The 14,940-nt window shown below is 35.5% G+C and overlaps 1 protein-coding gene across 1 annotated transcript; it reads left to right on the top strand.

The window, feature by feature from the left end:
• The first annotated feature begins 6,911 nt into the window (after window positions 1–6,911).
• LOC130048176 (uncharacterized) lies at window positions 6,912–12,134 on the top strand. The gene is made up of 4 exons (XM_056144529.1): window positions 6,912–7,204; window positions 9,136–9,193; window positions 11,027–11,178; window positions 11,474–12,134. The coding sequence occupies exons 1-4, from the start codon at window positions 7,144–7,146 to the stop codon at window positions 11,680–11,682; spliced, it is 480 nt and encodes a 159-aa protein (XP_056000504.1). The 5' UTR covers window positions 6,912–7,143; the 3' UTR covers window positions 11,683–12,134.
• The last annotated feature ends 2,806 nt before the right edge of the window (window positions 12,135–14,940 follow it).

Here is a 14,940-nt window from a genome sequence, read left to right as displayed (position 1 = left end):
ATAGTGTATGAAAAGGGTGCTATATAAATATGATATTATTATTATCATAATTATTATTATTACATATACGTTTTTATTAAGATTTATTTCAAGAAATTTGATTTCATCTCATTTGCTCTCTCTCTCTCTCTCTCTCTCTCTCTCTCTCTCTCTCTCTCTCTCTCTCTCTCTCTCTCTTAAAGTCAGCTGATCAATCTTATTTTACAGCCATTCAAACAACACCGATATCCGTGTCAAACAAAACAAATACAGGTGAGTTATTGTAATGTTCCATGCATAACTAGACTGTAGTATCCATTTGTTGTGAATATATTTTGATTTTTTTTTTTTGTCGTGATAAGGTTTTAGTAGTCTTGTTATAGGAATTGTCTTTGGTAATTTGACTTCGTTATTAGACTTTGGTAACCGTGTTAAATGTCTACGTCTAGCTACTTTTCATATATATATATATATATATATATATATATATATATATATATATATTATCGCTTAAATTATCACACTGGAAAACAAAACTACCATTAGAGTCATGTTAGCAACACCAAGTTTCAAATTTTGAAATTACGAATGGCTGTTCATTTTGTCTTTGGCCAACTATTTGCCATGACGGATTGCTATTGCATTCGTAAAAATGTTAACTAATTTTCAATACAGAAAGGTATAATTTATGTTACATGAGGAACATTTGATTTGGATCTCCAAGTGACTTCCTAATAATTAAGTATAATTTACTGTATATGATATGAATACATACAATATCACTAATGCATGCAATTATTGAAAGATTGTTCTTAAATTCAATTGAATTAATGATATCGCTCATTCAATTCATGTGCACAACAATTCCAACATGCATTGAATAAGGTCTTCCTCTCTGCAACATCATTTGTGATTTCCAGCACTTGCTCGGGGTGTCATTTACGAGTAGTATAATACTGGCGGAAAAAAGAAACTACATTATAAAATTTAGTATAATTTTTGTTTTAATATTATTTATATTTATAAAATCTAAATACTCGATAAAGGTGATGTTTTTTAACAATATCGGATGGTACCCGACTCAGATGCACGAACCTTTTTACTGGTTAGTGAACACATGTTGTTTATTGAAGTGTCCGTACGCACGAGTTTTACTGGCCTACACTGTTTGGAGTAAGAAGTATAAAAAGTTTGTTTGGACACTATTCGTTAAGTAAAGCACTTTAGTTTAAACAAAATATACCCTTCGGCCACGAATCAGCGAAAACCAACTTAAACGTGCTGTTGGGATGCTTCAAGCTGGAATGGCACAAAATATCGTAGCAAGACACTTTGAAGTTCATCGGAACACTATCCAGTCATTATGGAGACGTTTTCAACAATCTGGTAACACTCGGGATCCACGTTATGGGCGTCCTCGTGTGACATCGCTTCGACATTAGACTTGTGCATTAGACTTGTGCACCTGATAAATCGTTTCCAGACACCAAGTTTGACTGTTCGTAGCAGTTCAAGAACTGAGCGCAATCGTTTGCGCAAGCACAACATCATACCAAGACGTCCAGCTTTGCGCCCAATACTGCTTCAACGTCATCGTATCGCTAAAGTAGCGTGGTGCAAACGACATCTGCGATTCAGAATACAGGACTGGGTCAATATTCTGTTCACTGATGAATCCAGTTTTCATTTGGATAGCAGTGGCGGCCGTTGTAGTGTATCGTCGCGTTGGGGAGCGGTACCAGGGCGCTTGTGTTGTGCAACGTCGACAATTCGGTGGAGGTAGCGTTATGATGTGGGGTGGAATAACAGCACGTGAAGGACCCCTCTAGAAATTGTCAATGGAAATCTCACCGGCGTAGGCTATCGAGACGAAATTATTCAGCGCCATGTGATACCCTTCATACATAGATAGCAAAATCGCATCACTCTGCAGCAAGACAACGCAAGGCCACATGTTGCACGTGTGGTCAGGGACTTTTTTGTTCAACAAAATGTCGATATGTTACCTTGGCCAGCTGTTTCCCTCGCGTTATCGCCAATCGAGCACGTCTGGGATGAAATGGAACGATGTATATATACGCTGTTTACCAAATCAGCCAATGACATTGGCTGACTTAGGCCAGGTTTTAACCAACATCTGGAACAACATCCCTCAAGCATTTCTGATCACTTTAGTGGCATTAATGAGGCGCCGTTGTCAAGCATGTGTGAATGTAAATGGTGGTCACACGCGTTATTAACTTCGTTAATTCAAGTTCGAATACCAGTGTCTTTCGAGTGTACTGAAATTGACGTTATTCGACATTAACATTAATGGATTATGAAATATTGTAAAGAATACATTTGTTAACAGTATTATAAAAAATAAAATTTGTTCATTGTTATTTGTTTTTATTATTTTTTCATAAATTAAATACACGGTTTCTTTTTTCCTCTAGTATATATATATATATATATATATATATATATATATATATATATTTATTTATATATGGTGCATCACAATTGGTACCGTATAAGTTTTACTTATATACCAATTTTGTGAATAAACTCCGCATCACTTTCTCACGAGTTGGCGTCTTTAATACTGTCGCATAACTCGTATGTGAGGTGACGTCCGTAGGCTATATTAGAATCTTACTTGCTTCGTAAATATCGTACAATGGTATAAAAACATACTTTAGTTTTGATAATCTACCAAGGAATAGCTGAAATGATCCGCTTTGGAGGATCTACATGTAGGCCAGTTTTCTCTTCTTTTTTTAATAACAACATACGAAAATACGATATGAAATAAATTCATTGTTTATCGATGATTGGATTTGACCTTACAAAAGGAATAAGTTTTGATATTTGTTGAATAGATAAAATGTTTATGTTTGTTTCTTCAATCCAACATAATAGAAGCCGAGGTCTACTCAAGAAGCCGAACATTACCAGGCCCTTTCTGGCAAGCCGAGAAATTTTACAACATGGTCAGCATAAAATTGAGTAAGTGTTCAGTGTTAGCTATACTTACAATAGTTTTTACTAAGCCGATGTTTATCATTTTATGAAGATAAGTAATCATATTACTTAAATACATCTCATTCAACGAAGGACACCTCCCTCCCGAAACCAACGATCTTACACATTGGTGGATTTTCAAATACGATATTCATCTTATGTTTTCGATGTTCTTAATTTATATCGTGATGATAAAAGTAACTGTAACAAGTTTTTGTTATAATTTATTTACAATTACTTATATGTACAAACACATGGATAAACACAACAAAAGACCAAATTGAACTAATTAGCCTTACGCTAGATAAATTGAGAAACAATGAACGAGTTAACTATTCAGTACAATCAAGCCGTATGTTGCATCGTTCTAAGGTGGCAGGGGACAGTTTATTCGGTTCTGAAAAATGTGGATAGGGGATATACATCAAAGTCAGATTATGACAGATTAATGAAAAATCATATTTCCCTTTTATGTCAATACTGGTATTTCGTATTAGTGTAGTTAATAAATCATTACCCTAAATTACATGTAATAGATAAATACTGGTGCTGGTGCACAACACATGTTCTGAGCAGGTTCCCCTTTTTTGCTGTGATTTTCTCTCATTTGGGCTAATCCGCACCATCCCCACATCATCACAGTACCAAACATGGGGATTTAGACACTGTGCACAAAATAAGAACCCTAATTACCCTTCTCAAAAATCTACCTCTCATATGGGGCCATCCACCTTCCCTCACAGCTACAGACTTTTTGTTGGACCCTGCATGTTTTCACCGGAATTTCTTTAGCAACTGACACCGTGTCTTAGTTTCGTATTTGCACCCATCTGTATGCTATGAATCATGGTGACACCTACATGTTATATATCAACATTTTTATTAAGCACTCAGCTACATTTGACATGCATCCTAAAATTATTGTATATATTTTTACACATGTAATATCACTTCAAATATGGGGTATTTCCATTTGTTTGAAAAGGTTGGCCGGTCCTATAGTGCGAAACTGTCCCCTGCTACCTAATGACGGCTTGTACTGAGTTTTTCATACCTGGAGGTGTAAAGCTACATAGCCGGTGTTCCAGTGTGATGAAAAATAAAAATAAATGAAATGAAAAGATTGAATAGAATAATAAATCACTACAATCTGGTATTGGAGTATTGAATACAGAGGGGGGAAAATAAACAGGGGAACTAAGTAAGGATGTCTTAAATGATAATGAATAAATAATAACAAATAAGAAAAATAAAAACTAAATCAAAAATTATGAAATTGACTGCTAAGATGCTACTGTGACAAAAAGTAGACGACAGAAAGAAAGTGAAAAACAAACACAACACCGAGTAACGACTGGAGGGAGCTAGGCCACATTCGTTCTGTTAAAGTCATTGGGTTTGTTCATGTCATTGGGACAGGATGACTTAAGTCTATGTATTCACATTTTTTCCTTATTTTCATATTGGTCCAGTGAATATTATGGTTAATAACTACTACTGTCATGTCTTCCCATTTGTGTTCTGCGAGACTGAAATGCTCGGTAACGGGTTCTTTGACCCTTTAGATTTTAATTGTAGACCGGTGGGTATTGATCCTTCTACGTAGGTCCCCATTTTCACCTACGTATTTTTGGCCACATACCTTACAGCTTATGATATAGATGCAGTTGTCCGTGCGACAGCTAGGATGTGTCCCAAAGAATCCGGTAACATTGGTTCATGACAGGGCTCTTAAAACTGTCTGTGTTCGTGTTATGTTTGCACATCAGACATCTGCCATCCGAACATGCTTTAAAAGCCCCATCTATTTTGTATTGCTTATAGGAGTTATGAGATTGATCACTGTTCGTTATCTTCACTTTGCATTGGGCAAAGGATACAGGATATAAGGCTCACAGCGGGTTTTACCGGTCGACAGGGGATGCTTACTCTTCCTAGGCACCTGATCCCACCTCTCGTGTTTCGAGGGATCCGTGTTTGTCCAACTATCCATTTTGTATTGCTTATAGGAGTAATGGGATTGACCACTGTTCATTACCTTCACCTTTCATTATCCACTTTGGTTTGCACCACTTTGTCTTTCAGATTCCCGGGACGTCTAAAGACAGTCATGGCAGATTACGTGACGACCTCGGTCATTGTTGGGTTAGTATGAAAATTGGGAATATGCTTCTTCAGAATTTTGTTTAGGTCTTTTAAGACAGAGTGGTACGTTGTAGCTATTGGAACTCTGTCATTTAGGCCAAAACAAAAAAATATATTTGTTTGCAATAACGCAACCGACCCAAAAATGGCCGCCAACTCAATTTTTTTTATCGTATCCCAAAAAAACGTACATAGGTAATTTCCGAAAATCCGACCATTCTTGTTCCTTGTGTTAGATTTGCAATTTCACCAGCAGTGTGGACCTTAATAAATACACTTACCGCTTGTTAGTTTGTTAGGTGTACATAAATAGACACACGCGCGTGAGGGAAATCCCAACATGATGTACAACCCGGACGCTACTGTTTGGAAAGGACGTAACACAAGGAATTACGTTGATATTTTGTTCATCTTAAACTTAGGCACTGTACTGACTGTAGTAACTAAATGCACAGCTTTACTCAGATAAGACCATCGATTTGGAAATCTGAACTGGATACGTGACGTCTTCTAAATATGCATTGAAAATGGCCGAATGAGTTAAATAAAATATAAGCATAACGATTCAAAACCAAATAATTCTGGTTAAAACAGGTGAAATGATGTATGTATTGTCGTAGGGCATCATAGATACATACGTGCAATGATTTTACAGTGTTTTACAAAATGGACAAAATTTGTCGAAATTCGGACCATACGTTTATTTAAGGGGAACTGTCCTACTTCTTAGCACAGTCTCTTCCTCCATTGTCCACTCTTTCTAGATCTCACATTACATTTTATAGTTTTAAAAAGTTTAATTTCTAGTGGTCATGCTGGCCAATTTATTTCCTGGTTTGACATGGGAATTGTTTTTAATTAAGTGGTGATTTCTAACTAAATGAGGGGATTTTTTTCTCTCAAATAATTATATAGTGTGGAAACTCTGACACCGACTTGGCCTGCAGTAAATGTGTTCCTTGTGCAGGTCGCTCTGTAATCACATGAATAACAGGCACCATTTTCTAAGCACACAATACTAAATACTTATAAAATATGTTAAATAATATTTTAGGTTGTATACGACGACTAAACATTTGTGGTCGTCTTAACAATTAAAATCTGAAATTTTAATTAATATTCCAGAATATTTTAGCACGGAGTTATCAGATTTTGCCAACGAACAAAACAATCCCCAGATGACAGCGAATGGCTTTTTTCAGAAACTTTGTCAATGTTTAGATTTTAGTCTAAGTTCGTTTTCTCCACTATTGACTAAATGTTGAAAAGTAAACATTTACTCCAGTGAATGATATGTTAAAATCTTAAAATTGTCTTTTTTAAGATTTGTCGTGGTTGAATTATCACTTCCCTTAAGCTTGAGCCATTTTGTCGTTCGTTCGAATTGATTTAATACAGTGCTACTAAATGCATAACGCCGCCTAGCTTTACTCTATATAATGTCTGTTTCGATTTGCATTTTTGACCATTGGCGACAATTTGTTTTGTAACGGTTTACGTTCATTTTGCATTCAGAGCTGTGGTTTTATTTAATTGTAATAACATTGACAAGGACCGTATATTTGACCGTAATCTTTAATTACGGGATATCTACGTTTAAAAAGTCAAGGTCCTTGACGAAGGTCGAATTTGTGAACAAAGAGACAGAAATGAGCATCCACAGGTATCCGAACCCCGGAGCGTTTAGGAAACCTCGAATAATTGATTGGATGCATGTCCAAAGCTGCCGAAATCAATTGCATGTATACTTTGTAGAATAGTTACTGTTTGCTTGATATATTGTAATGGAATATTTTAAAAGACCTGCAATATCTTTATCGCGTCGTTAAATCAATTGCCTAAAAAAAATGGATCGATTGTGACGATTTGAAATATGGGAAGCTAGGGATATTTAAATTCTTTTGTGCATATAAAAATAGATAATTTTAAACGCATACACGTCGTAGATTGTCCACAGGCAGTTTTTACATTTCTCCAGGACTATTGGATTAGTTTTACAGAGAAGAAATAGAAATGGATAACATACACTGGACCTATTTGCTTCCAGCATTCCTGTTGTTTTTAGATCGAATCAGTAAGTAGGTCACATTTCAGCCATTTTATTTTATTTTCATTTCGATTATTGCAATACGATGGTTACTTTATTTTGCTTTGGATAAATTTTTTTTATGTGAAAATGGAAAGCAGTGGGTACCTAATTGAGATGGCATTATTATCAAACAGTCTGAATCCTGATCATTTAACATTTATTCAACACATCGATATCTTCCATCAATGTCATCTGATGGTGGATTGTTTCTTCTCTACACAGACAGATACCGTAATAATATAGTAAACTTTAAGATTTAATAATGGATTACTTCATCAGGATATTAAGGTTTTTAACATATATGATTATAGCAAACCAGTCTGTCAAGACTACACTATTTTATTACGTTCATTCCATGTAAATAATCGATGCGCATGCGTTATATGATGCCTATAGTCCATGCTCAGATACATAACGTCACATACCTTGGAATTAGTATAGGCCACCTTGTGACAGTTGATAAACGTGTCCACCAAAGGCAGTTACATGTATATGTGTATGTTTTGAGAAGATTATATACTCGTGAAAAAATTTATACTTGAAGTTTAAACACGTTTCTCTAGAGACAGAGAAGTCTAATATAATTTTCATATCCACAGCATATTTAAATGCGTCGTGGCCAAAATCAGAGATTGTATTTAATAACAACAACAACCCCACCCACCCCACCCCCACCCGCGCTGGGCCCCAGGGAAGGATAACATAATTGGTATAGTTCGAAAGAGGAAGTTGTATCATATTGGTTGTCAGAATTACAAATTTAAAGGTCTGTTTTAATTCTGTCCAATTCTACAGATCCTTAAATACATGACAAGCAGAGGAATTTCATAAAGCATTTTTTGACGGATTTACAAACCCTTCAAAACTGGACCGGTATAGGTTCCGGTTGATATGCAGGTGTCAAAAGAAGGAGAAAACGCAATAGAAAGTGGCGATATCATAAAAAGGGGAGGATGAAAAATGAAGAAGAAAAAATGCATCCTAAACACAGAACATATTTTTTCGCGTATATATCTTGTGGTAGCGACCCCTGCGCAGTGACCTTTGGACACTGGAGGACCTACATGCTCATTCTGTAGGATAGTAAACACACTTTTCCTTGTAGCTGCCGCCCTAAAATGGCTGAAACATTGTCAAAACGGCGTAAAACCCCAATCAATTAATCAATCCTTGTAGCTGAGTATGTGTTTACCGGTATAGCGAGCGAAGCTCGGGCCCGTCTGCGAAGCAAGGCTCTACACGTATGTAAAGGAAAAAATGAGAAAATCAGCAAATGATTCGAGATAATCTCTACATACGTTCACTGAAAATTGTGTGATTCATATAGGCGACGCCATATTGCTTTGTTAATTAGTTGTTTTAAGAGTTATTCGTGTTTTGGTTTTGAATGCCAAAATACAAGACTAACGTGTAATTTGTAATTCAAACACCCATTTTGTTAAAAATGAATGGTGTGATTATTATTGTTATAGTTTTTAGCCAATCACCAAATAGAAAAACGGAAATGCGACAAAATAGATGAACGAGTTCATGAGTTTCTTTAAATAAGAATACACGATACATTTGCGGTTACGTTTTTACCATTTTGAATTTATTGGTTGATTTTGTTTAGTTTTAACGGCCTTTTTAATTGCAAACGGGATGTATTGTTGTTCATAATTGTTTGGGGACAGACAGACATACAGATAAAAATGAGATATATTTAGAAGGATCCGGGCATTTACATTGCTGACATTTCTCTGGCAGTGAAATGCTGGATACTCTAGTCTCTATAAATTTATAAGAGAAATCAAAATATGTAATAATGAATTGTAACAAATGATAAGTCTGATAATATGTTGCTTAAAACATTAAATGCAATGTACACAATAACTCTCAGACAGTATGTATATGATACCATGTTCTATCTTTAACAGGTCTTGGATCCTGTGACCATGATTGCTACAACTATTATTATCTTGAGGAAGACTGCACGTACGTTCAACTCTACTAGACCTGCCATCTATTGAATCTATAGTTCTTTTAAAAAAGGAATGCTTGTATAGTAAAGATACTCGCGTGTTTTATGATTGCATATGAATCCTATCGAATGAGATGGGTTTTCTATACTATGGCATGGTCTATTCATCACATCACATAGGAGTTATGAGATTGATCACTGTTGGTTATCTTCACCTGTCATTATCTAATTTATCATATTACGAAAACATCATTTTATGAATAACACTTTTGAAGTTATGAAAGATCATTTATCATCAAGTATTTTGGAAATCCCCTTGGTATTTCTTCAGCAGCAGGTTGTTTGTTTTTACTAATTATCATATACATCTAGTATAAGAAGGGGTAATGTGGCGTACCAATACATAAGTGTAATATGAAAAATATATGATATGACTGTATGAGGATTTACGTCTAATAGAGTATGTTGGAATTCCCAGAAGCACGAACTGTGTTACTTTCTTTATCTTTAGACCTGTTTTTATATTCTTACGAAGCAGAATTTATTCAGAAACATCTACACAAAAAAAAATTTTTTTTGCTGAGGCCTTCAGCTCAACATTTAGATATATCAACGACGTTCCAGTTATCACAGATACTCATTTTCAGTCAGATATCGATTCGATATACCGCAGTGAACTCAAAGTAATAAATACCACAAAGTCATCCACATCTGTTTCATATTTAGAGATTTATTGGAACACAAATGTTAATGGCAAACCAATAGCACAACTTTATGACAAACGGGTTGACTTCAGCTTCTCCATCTTCAAATCTCCATATTTACGTAAAAAATATTCCATTATCACCTGCATATGGTACAGTATTAATCTCTCTCAACTGATTTGATACGCAACATCATGTTCTGCGTATACGTTTTTAAATCGAATTTTTTTGTTTTTTGTTTGTTTGCGGTTTACGTTTCATTTGATAATGTCCCACTCATATTAACCGGTCGCGGTGGTTCAGTGGCAGAGCGTTACCTTCGTAACCAAGAGGTTGTGAGTTCAAGTTGCACTTGTGGCATGTCCAACTCAAACCTAAGACTTAGAAATAGGTAGTGATTGATCCATCGACAAACGCTTGGCATTTTGAAGTGAGCATGAGGGGTCTTTCGTATAAGGCCTTAAAACCGGGGTTCCCGTGTAGCGAAGGCGTCGGTATGTTAATGAAACATTGGTCTAAATTTGTGGTACTTCACCTACAACTTGGTACGTCTAAATATCAATGGCGAATGATCGATGGTACATTCGTAATACACTTGTAAACAAAGATACAGCCAATCAATGCATTCGTCTCCTACTTTCAATACACCTTTTCCAGGGGTCCCAAATGATTAAAAAAAATGTAAAGATAATAGATATTCAATGAATTAAAGTCTGCCAATACAACCTATCATTGGGTCAAATGCTGTCTGACATGTTTCATACCGACTGTTCGACCGTTCTTGGCACACTAACTTTGACTACGGATAGTTCTGTTTACGTGATCAAGACATGGGGCTCACGGCGGGTTTGACCGGTCGACAGGGGATGCTTATTCCTCCTAGGCACCTGATCCCATCTCTGGTATACCCATGGGTCCGTGTTTGCCCAACTCTCTACTTTGTAATGCTTATAGGAGCTATGAGATTGATCACTGTTTGTAATCTTCAGCTTTCCAACACAACTTGCAGGTAAATAAAATAACTAGGTCTGTACTTCGTGTGCCATAATACATATGAGTTAGACTAAAAATCAATCTAAAGCAGTCCTATACTGTAAACTGTTTTGTTAAAGCTAATTTCATGATATTTTACATTGATAATAGAGTATTCTGGAATGGAGGAAAGATAGCTGCCATCGTGGTTGGATCCATCGTAGCTATTCTAATCATCGCCGTTATCATCGCTGTTATTTGTGTCAAATGCTGTAAGACGACAAAACGTGGCTCCGTGATAAATCCAGGCGGAGGTAGTGCAAGTAAGTCAGAAAGCGAAGACAATAACTAAACGGTACAGAAGAATACCAGTCATAGAGTTAGACGATATACTATTAATTGTTAAATATTCACACCTGACTTTTTTCATGACACCAGCTGCACGTTCATACGAGTGACATTTTGTGTATTCTTGCAAAAGAATAACGGCATTATGCCTACAAATGCAGAATAATTACTTAACGATATAATCATCTATAATATTTCGCAATTGTGAGTGATTTTGAAACATGATGTATTTAGATCAGAGTGTAAGTTTACCATTTTAATACTTTGCAGATCAAGTAACCTTCAACCAAGGTCACATCAATCAGCCCCAGACCTTCACCACTGGATACTCCTATACAGCGCCATCTGGCAACTTCTCCCACACCGTTCTCCAAACATCCACGACGTTTCCTGGTCAGAGTTCGTACATAGGGGATGTCCCTCTGCCTCCAACGTATAACGATGTTGTGACAAACGGTCCATACCCCACTAAATCCTGACAGCAACAAAATTAAATATTATCATTTTTTGTGTTTGATATATCCCGCGATCTAAGCTGCTGTGTGGATTTTCTCGAACAAAGACCTATTGTGTGGTTTGATTCAAATATCATTATACATCCATTACTCAGTAGTTACTAGTAAATAACTATATTGCTTTCCAGTCACAGAATAAAATGGGGTTCCATTGTACATAGCTTTTTCTTTCAAAAAAGTATAGTCCATGAAGCAAAGATATAGTTTATTAGTATCTTTAAGTCGAATGCATTCCCTTCTCTTGTTAGAGTGCTGGATTCTGAAATATTCTTTATCATGAACAAAACATATTGTTCTTTCAATGGCAGAACATGATTGTCTATATCATGGCTTTGATTCTGTTCCTCAAACATTTTTTTTAATCATCTAATATCAAAACCCATGCATATATTTGATAAAGTAAACGTGAACAATGTTGTCCTGTTATTATTTTGAAAAATGATGATAAACATTTTATTCCAAACGAAGGAATTGTGCACATAGTAGATGTTTTACAACCAAAGAGTACCAGGATTGTATTTGATATGAATGAAGAGTTCTACATGTATCTATCGCTGGTTCACGCAAGTTGTACATAAATTCGTAGAATCCGATATAGATCCGGATTTGCAGTTGTGGTTTTGCAATTGCGATTTAAATAATGACTGACTTCGTTTTGAAACATGAGTAAAAATATAAACACAATCAAAACTTGTACATTCCTTTTAAATCTAATTGCCTAGCTGGGTGGTTCAGTCCCAGGCAAATGCTTGCCTTTAGATATAATTTCCGTCGTACTGGTGTAACTAGCAAAGAAGCCACAATAGTTATTTTATAATACGCCGTTTTGAGATACATCCAAGTTACCGTATTTCCCTTTGGAGAACGCTCGTTCATACACTGTAGTACGGCGTGAAGCAACTTGTTTACATGCAGAAGTGGGAGAGATATCCATCACTGCATGAGTGAATGTGTTCAGGAAATTTCTAATACCCAATTTCATCACCCGAATTCAAATGATATATAATCTTAAGTGAGTGATAAGTTGTCAGGGAGTAATTAAATACATGGAATTTTTATCATATCACATTATTTAGTGGCTCGTAAGTATCATGCCCATGATATCACTTGCAAACATGACATACATGTAATTGTGTTTTTATTTCCAATTTAGTAAAACATTTCTTTCTATGGTATTTTGTATTTCCTAGATTTACATATTTAAAGAGAGCTCTCAATACATTTTATCGTCCTTCTCACTGACTGTAGGTCCACTCTGTCCCACTTAGGCATTCATGTCCCACAATCAAAGTTTCACTAAATGCACCTCCTACACAGAAGAGCTCTTATCTCGAAACTGACGTATTTACTTGAAATGGTCAAATTTAGGCATAAAATGCTCAGGTAAGAATATTACCTCTGGAAGGAATACATCACAGCTACATTGCCAGAAATTACATTTTTTTTATCTCGATTTCAGTTGTACTTTGTACATGTTCATGGATAAGGCGCTGGCTAACTGTAGCGATAAAGTATACTATTTAGATGTGGTAATGAGCATGAGACGGCAACATGACCTCTTATGTTAGTATTTCATATAATCAATTCATAACATAACAAGTAAAGCTTTTTTTTTAAAGTTTGCCGTCTTTCGCAGCAACTCTGTAGAGCGAAGTTGAATTATGTCCCTTGTCTTCATTATTGAATTAGGCTAAAATAAATAATCTCACGGATATCATGCATAGGCGTAGCTTGGGTTCGAATATTACCGAGGCAGGGGGTCTGGGGCTATCGACATTTTAACAACGTAAAAGGTGGGGTTTTTTTTTTACCGAGGCAGCTGCCTCGGTTGCCTCAATGGAAGCTACGCCACTGTCATGCCTACAAAGCTGTGTCCTGACTCCCATTGTAAAAGTTTGTATTTATGAAGGGTATATGTACTGGAAATCAAAATCACTGTTCCCTGTATTAGCACTGATTAAAGCCTCTATATCAAATGAAACTGAGATTTTCAGTGTGTATATCAAAATATTTTTTTTAACAAAGTTAAAAAGATTTAAATTGCTCAAATTTGCATGAAAATTATTCTTGCATATTGTACAGTACAACTGCTTTAGAAATGAACCAGGATAAAGACCTGGGAATATTGTAATAGATTTGCCAAAAATTATATCATAAAATACATATCAGAAATCAAGAGTGAATTCATCAAAATTCTAAGTTAAATTGAATAAAAATTCTTGTGATTCGACGTTACTTCACAGACATAAATACCATTGTGTCTCTGATTTAAATCATGAAAAAACGTCACTCTATGATATGTAAGAAAAAATATGAAACAATCACACATAATTAACTATACTTCTGGAAGTCCCTGAAAATACATAAATTAGACTCGTTTACCTAAATTGTAATAACAGGTGGATGGATTATTCTTTTGCATGCTTTAAAAAAAATAGTGATCCTCATTTTGAAGTCAAACCTTATTTATTCTTATGTAATTCTTAACTTAAGGTATAATTAAAACTGTTTTGGATTCATGTTCATTCATTCATTTACTGTTTGCTCAGCTGTTTGTGTACTGTTGTGTATGACGTCACGTTTTTCTGTGTTTTTGAATAAATGGTAGATTATTTCATGGTGAATACCGAATAGACCAAAACACAAGCAATCAAAACAAAAAAACGGCGCGTTTTTCTGTTTGTATGCAAAAATGAAAACATTGCTTAAATGAAGTAACCATAGAAATGCTTTGTAAAAAAAAAAGTAATGTGTTAATTTCATGAATTGCATTTTTCTTTTGTTCGTTTTGTCGATTTTTTTAAGATTGAAAATCTTGAAAAATTGTTAAGTCGTACGAAAATTAGAATACCAGAAAATTATCTCCCTTGCCTTGAGCATTTCAACCAATGAAATAATTGAAAATTTTCACTTCATGCACTTTCTACCAATAAAAAAGCAGGGCCGTAAATTAACCTTCAATTTGGAGGAGGCAGGAAATTAGGCGGGGGTTTTGTGCACACTGAACACGTTTCGTGCAAAATCCTTGATTCTAGGGCCTTCTAAGATGTTACTTGACTAACTCATTCTAAAAGAAAGATTTGGAATGCTTTTTAAGGGAGGTATCATGTTCTTGGTTATTGGAAACAACATAAATTCTAATGAACTTTAAATTTTAATTTTTTTTGGCTCAAAAGTTGGAGGAGGCAGCTGCCTCCTCCGCCTCCATGTAATTTACGGCCC

Source organism: Ostrea edulis, chromosome 7, assembly GCF_947568905.1.
Source record: "Ostrea edulis chromosome 7, xbOstEdul1.1, whole genome shotgun sequence".
NCBI lineage: Eukaryota > Metazoa > Mollusca > Bivalvia > Ostreida > Ostreidae > Ostrea > Ostrea edulis.
This window is presented reverse-complemented; position numbering and strand designations above follow the sequence as displayed.